Source organism: Lethenteron reissneri, chromosome 36 (genome assembly GCF_015708825.2).
Source record: "Lethenteron reissneri isolate LAM-NWPU_2019-01 chromosome 36, ASM1570882v1, whole genome shotgun sequence".
NCBI classification, from domain to species: domain Eukaryota; kingdom Metazoa; phylum Chordata; class Hyperoartia; order Petromyzontiformes; family Petromyzontidae; genus Lethenteron; species Lethenteron reissneri.
In genome coordinates this window covers 6,024,933-6,044,886 of record NC_083814.1, presented here as the reverse complement: position 1 = coordinate 6,044,886, position 19,954 = coordinate 6,024,933, and the positions used below count along the sequence as shown (strand labels likewise).

Here is a 19,954-nt window from a genome sequence, read left to right as displayed (position 1 = left end):
GATTGTGTTACACTGCCCTTTGCTGCTCACAACCTAGGCCAGCAGCCTGTAACAACCTGCTTGATCCAGGCTCAACTCTGCTCAGCGTCCAAGAGCTGACGAGATCAGATGCTTTCCAAGTAATTTAGGTCAAATGTTATAATGATAGAAAATTACACGTGCCCCATTTTTACCACTCGCACCTCCCCTCACTTCCCTGCACGTACGTCCGTGGAACTTCTCTCGCAACGACCATGGCCAACCCGTGCGAATCATCCCGGCAACCGGGTAAAGGGGCCGTCCATAAATGATGTCACGTACCTGGGGGGGGGGGGGGGGGTCAGACATTTGTGACGATGTGTGACGAGGGGGGGGGGGGGGTGAGAAACGTGACGTCACATCAAAATGCGCAACTATAAATATAGACAACACGTTCTACTTAATTAAATAGACTTTTTTATAAATGTTTTCTCCTACAACATCAGACTGCAGCGCCACATTAAATACGCATTACAATGACAATAGTTTAAAGCGATTTGAAGCATGTTTTATTTTTGGGGGGGGGGGGGCAGAGCTTTGTGACGTCATATTTTAGGGGGGGGGTCTGACTTCTTGTGACGCCGTGTGATGATGGAACGGGGGGGTCCAAAAATCGTCCAAAATCGCGTGACGTCATTTATGGACGGCCCCAAAGCATGCGAATGCTGAGGTTTGTGCGACGTTTTGTTGTTGTTGCTGTGGGGCAGAGTCGGTCTCCGTCGCCGCTGTCTGTGCACGATGCGGTGGTGCGCACGCTGGCCCAGCTGTGGGACAGGGCCCGTCAGAAGGGTGGACTTGCCTTCGAGACGGCCGTCATCCACTTGCCGCTGCCCTCCGCAAAGGTCAGGCATTGTTGTGCTCGCCCAGGCCTTGCTGTGCTCGTTAGCCATAACGCAAGCGGTTCCACGAATTGCCACGAATCGCTCTCATATTTGCTATACTTCTTCTTCTTTAGTGCTGCCTAACGGCGTGTGCGACTTCACGATGATATTGGTCCCGGTCTAGCACGGCATGTAGAGTTTGTGCTGTTGTTAATTGTAGCCATGTTTTGATGTTACTGAGCCATGTCCTTTTTGGCCGTCCTGGTCGTTTTTTCCCTTCGATTTTTCCTTCCAGGATTTGCTTTAATAGCTGGTATTTGTGGTCGTTTCGGGCAATGTGGCCTAGGTAGTAACACTTCCTGCTAATGATGGTATTCGCTATACAAGATCCAATAATTTTTTTGTCGATATTAATATCCATGATAGAGAGTTTGTTTGGGTTAGAGCGCGTAAATATAAACGCATCGTTAAACCCTGCCACCGCCTGACACAGCCAATTAGCAAGGGTTGTCACGTAAACAAAACATGCCAATTCGTTACGAGTTCAGCACATCGGTGTGTTGGAGAGTAAAACCCACAATATTTACAAATCGAGTACAACGTTTCGCCGGGTAATTACAACGAGCATCATCAAGCGAACACACAAACATCTCTATTATGGATAATATGGGTCGTGACAGCCTACGTGTTAAACATTATTAGCATCCCCACTTGTATTGCTACGTCTTCTCTGTACAGCCTCATCTGTTCGATTAACATTTGCATATCCTTTGAATATATTTTCTTGAATTGCAAATATAATATTCTCACGTGCATTATTTAATGCATGTACAGTGTATCGTGCAGTAATGCATTGTGCCACGCATAGTGATGTCCATTTCATGTCACGGGATAAAATCTCACCTGGTGTCACTTAAAGTCTGGGCTTATCCACCCCTTTGCTTTCAATAGAGAGAGGGCACCTAAGTCGGCCCTCATTGCCCTGGACATATCAGAACCCTCCTTAAATGTAAGATTTGCATCGAATTTCATGTTAATACAGTCTGCTTTGCGAAAAGTGCGTTGAGGTAGACACGCCATTAATTGCCATTTTAGAGTTCATCAGATGTGCCTAATGCTCAGAGAGCCAGTCCAAGACACTCCTCCATAAGATATTAGACGATACTCATTGGAAAGGAACTAAAACTGTAGTATATTACAAAGAGAAACACAGGCTGCTGGGAAATCTAAATTTTCAAGGGCCGCTATGGGTATCAATTAATTGATTGATAATGTGAATGAGCTTTCAGCAGCATGGTATAGTGAATCTGTGGGGAAAAAAACAGACCACCTATTGCCACGATGGCTGTGAAACAGACCAGCCTATGAATCATACACCACCACCACCACCACGTGTTACTAGAGTGACACTTCTATTATAACATTGATAACACAAAATCCTATTTTGCGTGCATCAGTTCTTCCCATTATTCCCAAATGTCTATGGATAAGGGGATTGAACGGAAGTGGCATCATATTCACACAACCATCTGCGTTTCTCCAATGATCGGAAATAATTTCCATACATAAATGTGCACAGGATCTGCCATTAGTGCCCCCCCTCCCACCCACATCACCACAGATGAGATGAGGTTTAGAGTATTTCTCCGAGAGACAGGGTCATACTCGTATATTATTTAAACGAGACATCATCCTGTTCGCATTTTGTAATACATGGATTACAGTGCAGATGTCTTGTGACCCCCCCCCCCTATTTAATTCTCTAAAAGTTAACATTTTAACAGTAAGGTAAATTTAAAACAGAAATGAATGTGCAAAGGGAAAATAATGTTCGAGGTTGGAGGTCACAAGACATCTGGAGCACCTTGTAGAGTGTATCCATGGAGGAAAGCCATTTGGAGACAGCTGTCGGACAGTTTTCTAGAAGCTCGCGCGATTAAACGCCCGCTTAAAGGAATCAAATCAAATTGTAATTTTCTTCTTTTTTTCTCCAGGCATGGTGTGGCTTCGTATACACGTTCTAACCTGAATATGGCCATTAACAAAATAAAGTGTGTCCCGCCGTTTTCCTCAGTAGAAAGGCCCCGTCGAAAATGTCACGAAGCGCCTTAAGTTTGCGAAGTCTTGTGTCTGCTTCCAGTCTCTGATTGAAGCAATTCGCGCGGTCCCCCCTCTCTGCATTGCAGGACGTTGAGTTCCTGAGGCAGCAACTGGGAGAGGTGTGTTTTTTCGACGTTTTTGGATTCGATGAAGAGGCCGGCAGATGGGGTTGTTACATGTGTAACCACCCAGACAAAGCCCTTGGTAATACACGCCCCCCTCCATTTACCATACAGTACCCATTGCCGTGTGTTGTACTCACCTAACTACTGAACACACAGCATTCGACTGGCACAAATATTACGTCGAATCGAGTTGTGAAATGTTCTGTACTAAATCTGTTGCTGCTTAATACACAGCAGAGGTATTTCAATTCGCCCTCACCGAGTGTCTGGAAGGAGTGCTATTCGCGAGTGCCTATCAAAGATGGTGGGTCGAGCCAAATAACGCAGCCACCTTTGTCTCTCTGGGACTAATTTTCAGCTGAGTTGACCTAGGGGAGGCCCATGCCGTTCAAAAGCAGTTCTCCTCAAGTGCCCCCCCCACCACCAACCTCTTCTTGCCACATCCCTTCGGTGGGAGATCAAAACCGTTTCAGGGGGTGGGTGGTGGGTTGATGAGAAACTACCTGTATCCAAACACGCCCTAGCACACACTTGCGCACTGATCGACTGCACACACACATGCACACACCACTGATAGATTACTTTAAAGTCCGAGAGATAGCACCCCGCTCACAGCAAACCACACGCACCGACTTTAACGGTAGCCAAGAATCACGTCTGCGAGATCTGCAGGAGAGAAAGCACGCTGAGGTGCATTAATCAGTGCGTTGGGCCTTCATTGACCTCACAGTTCTACCACAGCTTGCTTGTATTGTAAATTCTATATATAAAGACAAAAATACAGATCCCCGGCATAGCCTTCACAGACTGTCGGGGCAAGTGTTCGTGAGCGCATATGCAAGGCCAGCAGGGCACACGTGGCCAGCACGACACCTGGCCGCCTTTGTCTTCTCCGGTACTCATTTGAGACTGAATCGACCTAGGGGAGGGCCTGGACCTGATTCGGATAATTGTCACTGTGTGTTAGTGGCCGTGAGCGGGAATCGAACTCAGGTTGGCAGGTTCGTAGAGCAGCACGCTAACCGCTACACTACCGCTCCCCACATTAATGTACTATATATATTCTATATATATACATTTACACACAAACACAATCTGTAGAAGCTTGGTCAGCATCAGTAAAATCCATCGTGACAATCGGAAATGTACTTCGAGCTGGGTGGTCTGGTTCCTTTTGAGCGTCATTAAAGTGCATCACTTCAGAGACTTACAAGGCCGTACATTGTTCCTCCTAACATCGTCACGGTTAAGAACGTGCACGAAAAATGTGCCCAACATAACATTGACCGTAAAGTAAGGGGCCATCCATTGAGTAGGTACGCAAAAATCTGTCAAAACCTGACCCCTTCCCCCTCCCTATACGCACGCAGACTTTTTACACCCCTTCCCCACCTACGTGCCTGACGCACCCCCCCCCCCGAATCCTATAGAACGGCCGATATTTAATCCATGCAGAAATGATCAAGGATTAATAATATTCACGTGTTTAAGCAAACAGATAGTCCACTCATTTGAAGGCCAATGTAGACAAATTATTATCGAGGCTTCACCCCCCCGCCCCCCGTTTCCTATCCGTACATTGTCAGTAGACCCCCCATACGCAAGCGTATGCATTTGGGTTAACCCCCCTCCCTCCATGCATACGTACTAAATGGATGGCCCCTAACAAAAAATGTTTGTGCACTAATCATCCACGGTGATTTTGCTTACGTTAAGCCCTCCACCGCGTGTTAGCTTTTAACAATCGCTAAAGTGTGTGTGTGTGCTTGGATGTCATTGACAAGAGCCAACGCAAACAGCAAAAACCGCACATTTTGATTGTGCTGATTTCACGAAGTAAAATATTGCTGTTTAGTATATGAACATTAGGTTTATCAATCGTGCGTGCAGTATTTAGCGAGGCCGTCCGTATTTAGAGGATACAAATCTATAGATCATTTAAAATACTCTATAGACAATACACTAGGTACTTAACACAGATTATTTGGCGATTTCTGCATTGGCAGTGGCGCACAAGCAATATGTAAAATAATAATGATAATAACAAAAAGCATTCGTCAATATAATATTCTTAACACATTCCTGCGGAGGGAGCTTGTAGGAACGTTGGGTTGCTCGGTCAATGGCCAGGGTCAACGGCGGCGTGGTGTATTCTGCTAATATGGCCGACTATGAGGGTGGGCACAAGCCGGCGTGAGTAGGTTAAACGTTGCGTTTTATAAGGGCATCACGGGGTGACCAGCCCCTCCCCACCCAGCCCCACCCCTCCCACCCCCCACCCAGCCCCACCCTCCCCACCCAGCCCCTCCCCTCCCCACCCAGCCCCTCCCCACCCTCCCCACTCAGCCCCTCCCCACCCTCCCCTCTCCACCCAGCCCCACCCCTCCCATTTTTGGATGCACGACGGACGGACACAATAATCCCCTGTGGGCTGGTGTAACCAGGAGGTTCCTACCAGTATAAAGGAATATATATTGGTGACGTTTCAGCCAATGGCCGCTGTCCAAAAATGTGCCTATTATATTTTGTTCAAGGCAGTGTTATTGCTCAGAATGTGTTGAGGATCATAAATACTTTGACTCGAGCAAATCCTAAAATTACTACCAAAAAATAGATATCCTCGACAGGACCTTGATAACCGATCAGCGACAGCTCACTCTGAGCAGTAAACTCTTCTAGCACTGACCATGCCCAACCCAGGCATCTCCTAACCTTGTCCCTTCGCTGCCAAGATGTGAACCAGGAGGGAAGGCCGCTCATGGAAGGGAAGCTCAAGGAGAAGCAGGTGCGGTGGAAGTTCATCAAGCGCTGGAGAACGCGATATTTTACTCTCGCGGGCAACCAGTTGCTCTTCCGCAAGGGGAAATCGGTGAGAAAACCTCCTTCGACGCCGAATAACAACACATACACACGTACAGCTCCAGCATCGGTGGTCGCCCGTTTGTGGGCAATTCTAATGGATCTGCCATTCCATCACACATCTCATCCACCAGTCATCTTGCCTGCTAGTCATGTCCTGCTCAAGCCCACTGACTTCCCCTCGTAAGATCGTGCTCGTTACACACAACGTGCTTGCCACAAATGAACCGCAATACCTTGCTGAGCATAAACCATCACGCGAACTCCGGTCATCCTCGCAGCAGGTTTTTGATAACCATCGATCAAAGACGGTCACTGCATCACGTGCTTTTTGATGTGCTTCTGCGGCCGTCTGGAACGCTCTTCCGATATTAGGAAGCCACTGGAGCTATACACTTTTAAACCTAAATTGCAAACTAATTTCTTTAGAACTGTTTTTTGTGTTTCGTTTGTTGTCCTTCCTCCGCACTTACGATTACCACGGTTGGCTGCGTACGGTGCGAAAGAAGCTCAACATACACACGTACAGCTCCACGCCGTCATTAAATCAACCAATGCTGTTGGCACAGTCAGCCTTTAACTTCCCACTCATGGGCAAAGACCTCCACCATTGTCTGTTCCATTCCATCCTTCCCTTAGTTTTCTTAATTAATACAACCCAATACTTGATAATTGGTTCTTTACCCTTCTATCTGGCAACAAAACTGACACCTTTTTGCAAGGAGTCATGTTTGCATAGACCGCAATACCTGCAGTCATAAATACAAACAAAAGACATAACTCTGATAATGTGCACTGTCCTTGAAGTTGATTGGTCCACACCCGAGACAGCTTTCCTTCGAGCCTAGTCTCATATGGGTTGGACCAGATGACGCCAAAAGGCGCACAACTCAAGGACAATGTACCATCAGAGTATGAGAGCTCGGGGCAAGCATCTACACTATGGGGACCTCATTTGCCAGTAAAAATATGATAATTGGTTCTTTACCCTTCTATCTGGCAACAAAACTGACACCTTTTTGCAAGGAGTCATGTTTGCATAGACCGCAATACCTGCAGTCATAAATACAAACAAAAGACATAACTCTGATAATGTGCACTGTCCTTGAGTTATGTCTTTTGTTTGTATTTATGACTGCAGGTATTGCGGTCTATGCAAACATGACTCCTTGCAAAAAGGTGTCAGTTTTGTTGCCAGATAGAAGGGTAAAGAACCAATTATCATATTTTTACTGGCAAATGAGGTCCCCATAGTGTAGAAACCCAATACTTGTTTTTATAAAATACAAAAAAAAGACTCCACTGAGATTGGTTATCACTTTTGAGGAATACGATTGGGTCAGGGTAATTGCATAGAAATATACGCTGCTAAATATGTTTTTATTTTAGTAATCCGTTGAGAACTCACATCAGATATGTTTTTTTGCGTATGTTTTTGTGGGCCATTCTTTTTTTTTTTTACATTAAACGTAAAATGTGTTTTGAGAAAATAAGTAAGACATTGCAGATGTGAAGTCAACAACATCCATCTTTTAAACTGACAATCAATTTAGAGATTGTTAATTAGTTGCAGGCCATTTTGAAATGCAGCACTTAACATGCCTCACACACGGAACAGCATCGGCGGCATACATTGTGAAAGAGAGCTTTATAGCTTCAGAGCTCTACTGGACATCTGTAAAACAAAGAACTGTATAGATCATAGGATTCCTCCAGTGTAAATAAATATTCTGATTGTGAATGACGGCCACATGGACTTTCCATGCCCATGGTCCAGCATGCATTTCACTTTCGCAACAAGGCCACACAAACTCACCAATTCTATCCCTGTGCCCAGGCCCATATTTTCTATATATTTTTATTCACAGTTTCTAAGCAGCCTAAATACCAAGCAGCTAGCAACAAGCAGCATTATTGAAGTCGTAATAGATTAGTGCTAATAAGTTCCTTGACTTGAATTAAAACTGAACTATTTTTATTTGACCAGGTAAGGCTCACTGAGCTATATAGCTCTTTTTCAGAAGCATTCTGGCCACAAATGAAAGCTGAACGAAGTGGCTTATCACGTGAAAATTTATATCAGCCAAATACTCGCATGTTGATTCTAAATGTGGAGGGAAAAACTGGAGGACCCGGAGAAAAATCCACGTGACCATGGGGAGAACATACAAACTCCAAATATACAGCAGGCATCAGGGTCGGGATCGAACCCACGAGTTCCTGTATACCAGACGAGGTAGTTAACATCTCCCCACCCTTGACCCCTCAAATGGCCACGTGTGCCTACACACACGTGGCAACTTGTGACAAGACACACTTACCGGGCAGTCGTGGCCAACACTGCTGTACACGTCTTAAAATAAATAAAATGTAGGTTAAGTACGCACATTCATTCGTACATGCATACGTTCTATTTAAACACGTGTCTCTCAGAAGGACGAGGGCGAGGAGTGCCCTCTGGAGCTGAGCAAGGTGCAGAGCGTGCGAATCGTGAGCCGCAAGCGCAAGGAGCGCGGGCTGCCCCGCGCCTTCGAGATCTTCACCGAGAGCCGCTCGTACGTGCTCAAGGCGTGCGACGAGCGCGACGCCGAGGAGTGGCTGCAGTGCCTCAACGTGGCGGTGGCGCGCGCGCACGAGCGCCAGAGCCAGGAGACCACCACCTACCTGTGACGAGGGGCACCGTCAGGCTCATAACGGTGGTGCGCACGTGGCAGAGGCACGTGGCCCGAGGGCTGCCACCTGTCGATGTAGAAGAAGAAGATGAAGACATATCATAGGAGGAAGAATATGACACTTTGTTGCAAGAGGGGAAATCAGGACAGATGGCAACCATACCTGGGATGTGCGGCAGGGCCAGAGTGATAGCTGCGCGGGTGGAGCAGGTGACAGAGCCCGTGCCCGGGAGGCAGTCTTCAAATTGTGCCGTTAGGTGCCGCAGCTGTGCGCCGACCGGCGAACCTTAAAGTTTGGTTGGAGGCCCTGTGTGTCCCCTGCATTGGTCCTTCGCGACGGCTAAGCAGCCCGGCTCCACAGCTGCTGATGTTTCTCTGAGAGGGGACTCACAAGTCTGTGTCATGTACCAGAGCTAACGAATGTGTGAGGCTCAGCCGGGTAGGGGGAAGGCGCAGCTATATGGCCAAGGGCATCGCAGAACTTGAGGTCACTTCATTGCCACCGTGTAGCTTCAAGTTCACTCACGGACTAGTTTTCAGGCCACATTGAAGACAATCACACGGTGTTGGCTTCATCAAAAGACTTGCCTGTCTCAGATTGACTATTGTGTCTTGTCCATCAGGTTTGTGGGAAATATATGGAATTGGAGGAATGATTTTGGGAACATAAATCTATCACAGATTTTATTAAATACGTATGTTAAGCTTAAATAATTTTCCGTTTAATGTTTTTGGTTTTTAAATTTTAACAATAATGGATTTGTTCTATCCATATGCTTGCCAGAGTCTGCTTCCTGTCCCACAATGATGGGACACAAACGCTCTGCAGTTTGTTTTATTGGTCGTTAGGGATTCGTGTGACTGTGAAACTTAAACAGCTGAGCTTTAAATCCATGTTTAAATACATAATGTCTCATTATATATATGTCGTGCAACTGCTAGTTATACCCGTTGTGACAAAGAGCACTTTATTCAAGGGAAGGAACAAGTATAAACCCCTTTAAATGAACAAGCGAGCTTTCTCCACTTACATTAGCTATGTTAATTTGTAATCCACGTAGATAGCTGTACATTACAAAATGGTTGTTGTATTTTATTTGCATATATGTCAATAACACAATAACTGACAATAATGACAGCGTCAAATGTGTTATTCTTGAGCAACACATTGGCTTATAGAATCGTGGATGTTAATAATCTTAACGGACTGATATCACCATTGGAACCTCCTTTGCCAGTATCAAAATATGATCATTGGTTTTTTACCCTTTTATCTGGCAACAAAATTGACACTTTTTTTTACAAGGAGTCATGTTTGCATTGACCACAATACCTGCGGTCGGAATGCAAACAAAAAACACAACTCTGATCATGTATACACTGTCCTTGAAATTGATTGGTCCACACCCGAGACAGCTTTTCTTAGAGCCTCGTCTGCGCCTTTTGGCGTCATCTGGTCCAACACCATGTGAGACTAGGCTCTAAGAAAAGCTGTCTCGGGTGTGGACCAATCTATTGCAAGGACAGTGCATACATTATCAGAGTTGTGTTTTTTGTTTGCATTCCGACCGCAGGTATTATGGTCAATGCAAACATGACTCCTTGTTAAAAAGGTGTCAGTTTTGTTGCCAGATAAACGGACTGATATCACATGTTTATCACAGCTCAGTCGGTAGAGCAGCAGAGCTCTCTATCACTAAAATATTCGCTGGAATCCAGTTCAGGTCATCTCGGCCCATCATCACTTTAGGGTTGATGAAATGAGCAATGCCTGGCGAGGCTGTGCATCTCTGGTAGGAAGTCAACAGTGGATGCAATATGCAGACATTAGGTCCAACCATCTACACGTGTAATTTCCATTTTGACATTGTCTTAATGCTAACCAGTGGAAAAAAGAACAATCCTGAACTAATTTTATACTTTCATAAAGTATTTATTACTTCCATACATAATGTATTAATAGGAAAACAGTTATTTTTCACGGATCCTATTGAACAGGGGCGGTTTCTTCATTAGGGCGATTGGGCGACGCACCGCCAATAGCAAGGTAATATCCAATTGTAGCGAGCGACTTCCGAGACACGACTTGTAGAGGGCTCCTTGTTTATTTCTTACACTTTACAGGCAGAGTCACTGAGCAACATTTACACTGGGCTACGTATAGCTGACACCAGGGGCGGTTTCTTCATTAGGGCGATTGGGCGACGCACCACCAATGCCATTGAACCACAGAGTTACGCGAGCCGTCACTGTGCCTCTGGATATAGTCCAATCAGCGTCATGTCACGTTCTGTGGAGTACTACCTCTCTTTGGGCGATTTCACTCTGGCTGAGAATCGCCCAGAGTGTTCCCATAGACTTACATTAAAAGATGTTTTTTTTCGAACGGCGGGCACTCCAATGCATTCTCTATGGCTTCCGGGAGGACTCGCACTAACGTGCTTACGTCATCATACGTAAGCACGTTTCATCCAACAATATAATTTGTCGCCACCTAGTGGAATCTTTAATAAAATAAACTTGAGTGGATTGTATTAATAGTGAGTATAGAAACAAACAAGATGTATTGTAAGAGTCACTTTATTTTTCATTAATATTAAAGAAGTGAAGTTGCCTTTACATGCTTAAGCTGTTAATTTATCCATTGCATGGGTGGACCTTATCCTTATCAATCATCCAGACATTTGCCCCCCCTGAGAGATTTTGCAGGAGCCGCCACTGCTATTGAACACAATCTTTATTGAAAGATGTGCGTAAATACTGCATTGCTGACAAATAGGTGTCTCTCATGTCTCTTAGTTCCTCCACTCAGAACTATTGTTTAAGGGTGTAGTGGGACGTATGTATGGTGAACTTCTTTTGCACCGTACGAGCCAACCGTGCTAATCGGAGGTGCGGGACGAAAGGTCCATGCACTCACTGTGCACTGCATGTCAATTATTATTTATTATTATTTAATTTGACGTGAGATGAAGCTCAAAACACCACTTTAAAGGTCAACCGTGTTCTTAAATACATTTGAGAGCACACATATACATTAACTGTAAATTACCTATCCTAATCATCTCTGTTTACTTACACGTGTTGTCTCAACACCGAAAACTGACAAAATCACCACAATATAGAATGATACTGGTAGGAACCTCCTCGTTACACCAGCCCACAGGGGATTATTGTGTTCGTCCGTCCGTCGTGCATCCAAAAATTGGAGGGGTGGAGCTGGGTGGAGAGGGGAGGGTGGGGAGGGGCTGGGTGGGGAGGGGCTGGGTGGAGAGGGTGGGGCTGGGTGGGGAGGGGCTGGTCACCCCGTGGTGCCCTTATAAAACTCTACGTTTAACCTACTCACGCCGGCTTGTGCCCACCCTCACAGTCGGCCATATTTGCGGAATACACCACGCCGCCGTTGACCCTGGCCATTGACTGAGCAACCCAACGTTCCTACCAGCTCCCTCCTCCGCAGGAGGAATGTGTTTGAATATTGGGGTGGAGCAGTGGCGCAACGGCGAGCACGCTGCGCTGTGATCCTCTCCGATTTGAGTTTGATGACTGGCCACAGCTCTGGCGTCAGTGTCGAGTGACATCTGAGCCAGTCGTGGGTACCCCCCTCTCACGAACTGACACTGACCAGCACGGCGGAGTATTGAACAACCAACCCCCGTGACTGACAGCATGGGGAAGGACTTGATCCAGCAAATAATTGACACATAGGACTGTACATGTACAAGCTATAACACAGCAATGTGATTTTTTTTACATCGTATATATGTTTTAAACTGTGTGTGAATGCTCACTAAACATTTTTTTAAGCATTCTGAAATATTTGTATACACTTTGAGCCACGGATATGCAAACCCATTTGAGAGCAAAATGATGACTTTAAGATGATCACGCTTGCTGGCCACAACACTCGTACAGCCGAATGGGCATTTTCAGTTGCGTTGCTGTCACAAACCCATCGCAGAGGCGTTAAGCCCAGCTCAATCGTCCATGAAGAAGCATGGCAATGATCGCTCCTCTCTGGGATGAGTTAAGGATTTCATGCCATTTCATATCTGCAGCAGGATCTCGCAAGCTGTCCAACCGTGCCAATATCGTTAAGCAACCTCAGAGATGGAGCTCTGCCTTGTGTCTGTGTTCATGAATTTCAACCAAGGTGTGTACAAGGACATTGAAATGAGCACATTTTATTACAATAGTACGATTTTGGGCCATTCAGACCAAAGTATATACAGTACTACAATTTCCCATTACTACTCAGACACAGAATTACCCAACTATCTAAAATCGCCCTTGCATCCCACAGCAAGACATTCATAAATATTAGTCTCGAGTCCACTAATAATCATATTAGTACTCCTATCTGCAAAGCCAATGCGGTGCAAGCAGCTCGTATTTTATGAAATGCACGATAACTCAGTTACTCGACAGACTGTGAATAATTCTCTCCTGGTTTGTTTTTACGGCAAATGCATGTATGTATTAAGATATAAAATGGGTGGAAAATAGTTGTTACACCCTTAAAATAAATGCTGTGTGCCAGGATAGAAAGAGGTCTTAATGTTACAGTTTGGTTTATGAACGGACATTTGTAAAACAGCAGCACATGGACTGTTAACATATTGATCTAAGTACTTATTGTAATGTTGGTTGAAATGTATTTTATTAATCTAACATTTTTATGTATAGGTAATTGGTGTCACGATTAAACGTCTTTGTACAAATAGTGAGATGTTTATATTCTTGAGGGTTTTCTTCGTAGATGAAGTGGAAATGTGTGTAAGTAGAAATTCGTGTTTTTAAGTTCATAATGACTCGTGTAGCAAGCTGTTAACATGCTTTTGTTGCTCATGAATACACGCCTTAGAAAATGTTCGTACTTTAATCCACAATTACTGTACTGTAATAATATGATATGGCATAGCACACTTGAATCTTACTTTGGATTAATGGACACTTATCGTAACGAAATGTATTTTTTAAGTATATTATTGTTAAAAGTAAATGGTTCCACTGTACTGTATATGTGTATATTTTTATATCTATGAGAACCTTAATCAAGATATATAGTCCTATGTTTGGTGTGTAATTAGACATTGGAGGAGACTTAAGAGGCCCCTATTAAATATAAAACTACATTTACGGTCCTGGAAATAGAAAAAACATACGCTCGTTATACGACCGTTACTTTCTTTACCACTTTGTTTCTACTATGATTAGGCTTACTGTGTTACTGTGAAATTGACTGTTATTTATGTGCGTAAATAGAAAAAATTCATGTTTTTACACCAGCTTATGCAGTGACCTCTTTAATTTGAAGGGTGAAACGCCTGTTTGATTTACATTATATTTGGAAATGATACTATTAAAAATAACATTTCAAGGGTTAAAGGTATAATATGGTTTAGAAAAAAATGTAATTGCATTAGGCGTGGGTTATGTGCCCAATGCAATCAAATCGTAAATTACGTTGTCAAGAGAGATGGAGCGATAAGCTGAGCTCGTGTGCGCGGGAAACAAAGAGCGTCATTCTAATGCCGTGAGGGATGGCAACGGTGTGGCCTTCGTCTAGCAGTGGATGTATCATGGCTGGTAATGATGATGTTGATGTTTTAGTAAGACGTTTTGAAGGACAAACGCCCTCTGATAGCTCCAAGTGGATGGAGTGGTGGCGCATTGGTTAGCGCACAGCTATGCAAACCCGCTGAGCACTGAGTTTGAACATCGGTTGTGAGCGATATTGGGAACGATGTTTGTCACGTGATGTAACAGTGGCATGTACCGAGACTTAGTTCGTAGCTTTTGGCATTGCCATTTTGTCGCCAATGTGTGATCAACTGCGTATTTGTAAAAGAAGCAGATATAACATTGTCTCGCTTTAAATATCTGCACCTCGTATTCGTTAAAAATGAGACTCACACCTCTCTGTGGCATCAGGCGCATAGAGTTACAAAAGCGTTTCGTTTTTTTTTTAACGAAGGCGAACATTCAAAATGAGTCGGTTTTCAAGACGTTTGAAGCGTGGAAAAGTACAAAATCTGTACGGAAAATTAATAATAACTACCCATGGGGTGTGTGAACAGTGACGCCCATGCAAAAAAAGCAAGGCTTAAAAAATGCAGTGACTGTAGTTATATTCACGATGATTGGGAGGTGTTTTGGGCCCATGCTTGCACATCACTGCCAGCGCAGTCCCTTGGGTTTTTACTTGCGTTTGAGCAAATAATCCCTACGAGCCACAGTTTTGTGAAAAACAACATAATAGTAATGGTTTCTTTGGTAAAAAAAAGGGAAAAAAAATATGTAGAATGTAACCTTTTTGTGAAAATGCTACATTGTGTGCTGGCCGCTATGAGTATGCATTTGGGAGCTGATATATTATTCCCAAAGCACAGAGACACACATACACACACACAACAGTGACTTTTTATACAGTCTTTTCTCACAAACCCACGGTTAATCTCACGGGAAGCTTTAACCCACGACTGGAGTCCTTGAGCCTCTTTAAATATACCACCAGCATGGCAAATCGACATCTGGTGTTGTTTCTTACAGGGAGGTAATCACAAACGATTGGAGACTGCCAATATCGGTGGGATAAGTGAAAATGTGTGTATGTTGAACTTCTTTCGCACCGTACGTAGCCAACCGTGCTAATCGGAAATGCTGGGGAAGGACAACAAACTAAACACATCAAGGAGTTCTGAAGAAATTAGTTTTCAATCTAGATTTAAAAGTGCATCGCTCCAGTGGCTTCCTAATATCAGAAGAGCGTTCCAGACGTCCTTCTAACCGCACCTCCGATTAGTAAGGTTGGCTAAATAAAGTGCGAAATAAGTTCACATGCATATATGTGTACAAAGCGAGTGATGCAGTGACCGGTTTTTTTCGATGGCTAGCAAAAAAACGCTGCGAGGATGACCGACTGGAGTTTGCGTGATGGTTTATGCTCAGATATTTGTCAGATATGTGAACATCCCTGGAAAATGACAGTTCCACCGCGATACACGAATAGGATTACTGAACAACACGTGAAGCGCAAACTGCTTTGAACGTGGGGGAAAAAAGTTTTGCTGTGCTTCAGAAGCAAGCAAATGCGACGTGAAAAACACATGGCCACATTTGAAAATGTGAAAAGTCATGTTTTGTAATTCTACTTTGGCAGCCGTGCACAAGCACATTTGTGAAAATCTATGGTTGGTTTTTGTGAAGTGGAAAGGTGCACCACACACCAATTCGGTACAGCAATGCGTGTGGGTAGTGAATCGGTCAGTGCGGATATGTGATGGATTTGCGATGTTGTAAAGTACCATACTTAGTGTAGTACTGCATCTGCCACAGTGTTGATGGTAAACACTATGGGGTTTTAATGATGTTAAAATTAGAGACGCTCATTACAGTGCCATTTATGGCATTTGTAAATAGAACTAGTGACGAGATGTTCATGAGAAAAACTAAAAGTGTATACACTTAGATTAATATATGATGGCTATTAGATGTAATTTTCCTTTTTTGGTAAACATTTTTTTGTAAATATTGTACCGTGAATAAAGACAAACAGTTGATAACGATTATACTTTTGTACGTTGCAAATATTATTTTGATGTCAATAAAATAATAATGAACAATGATATCACAATGCTCATGGCAGTCGATGCTAAACATGTTGTGTAATACAGGTAGGAACAACAGGTTCCACACTGCCCACCAGGGATTATTTGTCTGTCTGTCGTGCATAGCCACACCCTCGATTTGTATTTCGGGCGGGCTCAGCACCACGTGACGCGCCGCCCCACGCAGCTTGCGCCGCGTGACACGGATCGCACGAATGCGCTGTCCAACCAAGTGCCTACCTGCCCGCTCCGAAGGAACGTGTTGGCTGATAGCAATGGAGGAAGAAGTCACTATGCGCAGTCCGCGGGTTACGGAAGGGAGTTAGGTTCCCGAGAGCGACCCTTAACCCGATTTTTTCGTATGTCGGAAGCTGAACAATTTTCACCCCTCTCCCCTGAAAAATCTAAATAAATTCCATTTACCTTAATCCGAGTGAAACTCGAGCTCCACGGTATTCATCTGCAACCTCGCCGCGCTGCACTACTTGCGCTAATGTGACGCAAACATTTCCGCGTAATGAATTTTTGGAACATGATTTACGGCAGAATTTCCGTAAGGCGGATTTCCGTAAGTCCTGGTCTTCCACAACCCGGGGACTGTCTGTGCTTCGAGATATTTATATGAAAATGATTATCAATTTGTTTTAGGAGTGGAGCATGGCACAATGGTTAGGGCATTGCTCTATGATTGCAAACCCCTGAGTTGGACTCCCAATCACAGCTTAACATACATTTTAGGGCGCCACGGTGGCTAGGAGATGTTAACTACCTCGCCTGGTATGCAGGAGGTCGTGGGTTCGAACCCGACCCTAACGCCTGCTGTATATTTGGAGTTTGTAAGTTCTACCCGCGGTCGCGTGAATTGTTCTCCGGGCTCTCCAGGTTTTCCCCTCCACATTTAGAATCAACTTGGCTTTCGAGTATGTGTCTGCCATTTGTGGCCAGGTCGCTTCTGAAAAAAGTCTTCATAGCTCAGTGGGCCTTACCTGGTAATTTTGTTTTTTTAAGTTTCGTAATATATGAAACATTCAGGGGCGCACCTTCACTGACCCCCCCTACACTGGGCCAGTGTGTGGCGAGGTGCAGTCACACAACCGGCATGGCTAATGTGGTATTCTTCTCGCGGTGGATTGATAACGGGCCGTGAAATCATTGATTTGTTGGTAAACATTGTTGTTCTGAGACTCTGCCAGATGTGTCGCTGCAGTCCATGTGGGGAGGGCTTTACTGTACTGACGAGCCCTAAATATGATGAAACTGGTATGCAGTTGGTTTGTGCCCATTCTGCTGTCTAGATTTTTTTAAATACCACGTGTACACGAACAGGCCGCGTTCATGTAAATGTTTTCCATTGGCTGTACTATTGTGTTGTTATTAATGTATTTTTTAAAATTTCTTTTGAGTTGGTTGGCCATTACAAGGCTGTCTGCATAAAAGGGAAATAATGGTAATGTCATCGTGACATGCAGTTCACGCGGTGATTCCTGTTGTTTTTAAGTTCAAAGCTAATTTTGTAGGTATATATTATCGTTACAAATGCAAACATTGCATCCCACCTAATCTTAATTGAAGCCCTGTTCGTCCCTACGGTGGTTGTTGTTCCAGTGTGAGTCACCGTGGGAAGGGTTCCAAGTGAGGTACGTTTATTTGGCAAGAGTTGTAACACACAAGTTGTGGACCAGTTGCTCACCCATAATTGCATTTGCAACCTCAAGATTTATTTGCATCATTTTAACGTGACCAACACGTGGTCAGCGACTTTGCGCGTGAGTCTCCTTCCCACACAACCATTTCACGTGAACAAATGAGCACGGGCACTCGTTCAACAGAATATAATCGTATTCTTAGGTTTTTTCGGTAAAGTCACGTAGGTAAAACATCAAAATTAATAAAAATATAATAAAATATTTTATTTTATTTTTTTATTTTATTTTATTTTTATTAATTTTGATGTTTTACCTACGTGACTTTACCGAAAAAACCTAAGAATATGAATCCTTGCAGTCACAAAAGCTTCAAATCTAGAAGAATATAATCGTCTCTGGTCCCACAAGCAGTGAGTATACGATGCTGCAGGTGCATTCCCATTCAACACCGTGCTCGGTTATTACAGTTGTTGGAAACATGTCGTTAATTATAAAATTACAGATGAAACAATTACGGATGTTAAATGTCAACAGTTAATGCATGAACCATTATCTGGATAACAGAAGGTAATCTGGGGAGTTGTAATGTACCGCACGGTACCGCATTGTGAGTGGTCTGATGTGTTTCTTGTGGATTAGTTGAAGATATTAGATCAATGGGAGCTTACACTCAATAAAATAAATGATCATTTTAATCTAACCCAGGATGTTATCGCATGGCTCGGACATTACACACACGCTGAATGAATGCAATTCAAATACAAACGAATGGTTGGGGCGTATATGTAATTCCATCAATGTATACTCTTAGGTTTTTTCGGTAAAGTCACGTAGGTAAAATAAATAATAAATAATGAAAATAATAGAAATAACAATAGAAATAAAATAATAAATCACGACGTTTCGGAGGCAACACAAGTCTCCGTCATCAGGTGGGACCGTCACAGCTACATTTACTGTATCAAGTGAGGCAAAATTCCAAGAGACAAGCCCTTAAATACAAGTTAAAGCTTGTCTCTTGTAATGTTTCCTCACTTGATAGAGTAAATCTAGCTGTGACGGTCCCACCTGATGACGGAGACTTGTGTTGCCTCCGAAACGTCGTGATTTATTATTTTATTTCTATTATTATTTCTATTATTTTCATTTATTATTATGTATTTTTACCTACGTGACTTTACCGAAAAAACGTAAGAGTATGAATCCTTGGAGTCACGAAAGCTTCAAATCTAGAATCCATCAATGTGTATTATCTCAGCCATACAAACAGGCATATGAAGGAGGCAAATACGTCTCCTCCATAGTCTCTCCACATAAAACTAAGTAAAACAAAGTATATTTTTCACAGTGGATAATTTTAGCTGCATTGATTCAACACGAGCAATACTCTGGTCCGAGCTCACGTTTACATTTACACGGATGTACAAAGAGGTATTTTGTTTATAGTTCACGCCACTTAAATCCATCACAGCTACACGACTAATAATAAAATCATACCTTCCAGAAAAGTCTCAATTTAGCATTCATCAGTCGCCATCTACAGTTCAGTAGATGCAATACAATGCATTTGGGTTTCTGCTCATAGACTTACAGCGGCGATAATTCACTGTGTAACAAAAACATTTTTACCGAGGTAGTAAGTGTTATGTTTTAATTGCTTATGCGTCAAAAGTACAGAAAATGGCTATTATTTCCCACAAACTTTGCTTCTGTGACCAGGACACAAAAATAAAGTTAATAATCCACTCCATTAATAATAATAAAAAATTTAAGACCGCTTGTGTTGCGATCGAAACGTCGTGATATTTTTCTTAGATTTTTTCTATCTACGTGACTTTACCGAAAGACTCAAAGAATAGGTAATTATATATCAACGATCCCTGCCCTAGGAGGAGGTGGGAGGGCGGAAGAGGGTCATTTTCCGGAACTCTACCCCGGATAGATCCCACGGAGTACATCCCCGAGCAGAGTCTATTCATTGCCACGCGTGGCATTTCAAGATCGAACATTGCCCGTCTTCAATGACCAACGAGCCAAGCGAAGGTGCGCACCCAGGTGGCATGCGATGATCAACTCTTCCCACCAGGGGGCAACACCTCTGCG

The 19,954-nt window shown here is 43.7% G+C and overlaps 1 protein-coding gene across 6 annotated transcripts in view; it reads left to right on the top strand.

Annotated features, from left to right (window-relative positions):
* Positions 1-9,878, top strand: part of VEPH1 (ventricular zone expressed PH domain containing 1) — a 202,212-nt gene extending 192,334 nt beyond the window's left edge. For all 6 annotated transcript variants that reach the window (XM_061565944.1, XM_061565947.1, XM_061565945.1 and 3 more), the window contains 4 exons: positions 726-860; positions 3,026-3,143; positions 5,797-5,933; positions 8,357-9,878. In XM_061565944.1, coding sequence (XP_061421928.1) covers positions 726-860; positions 3,026-3,143; positions 5,797-5,933; positions 8,357-8,593 — 627 coding nt within the window. In that variant the 3' untranslated portion in view covers positions 8,594-9,878. The remainder of the gene's footprint in view (positions 1-725; positions 861-3,025; positions 3,144-5,796; positions 5,934-8,356) is intronic.
* The last annotated feature ends 10,076 nt before the right edge of the window (positions 9,879-19,954 follow it).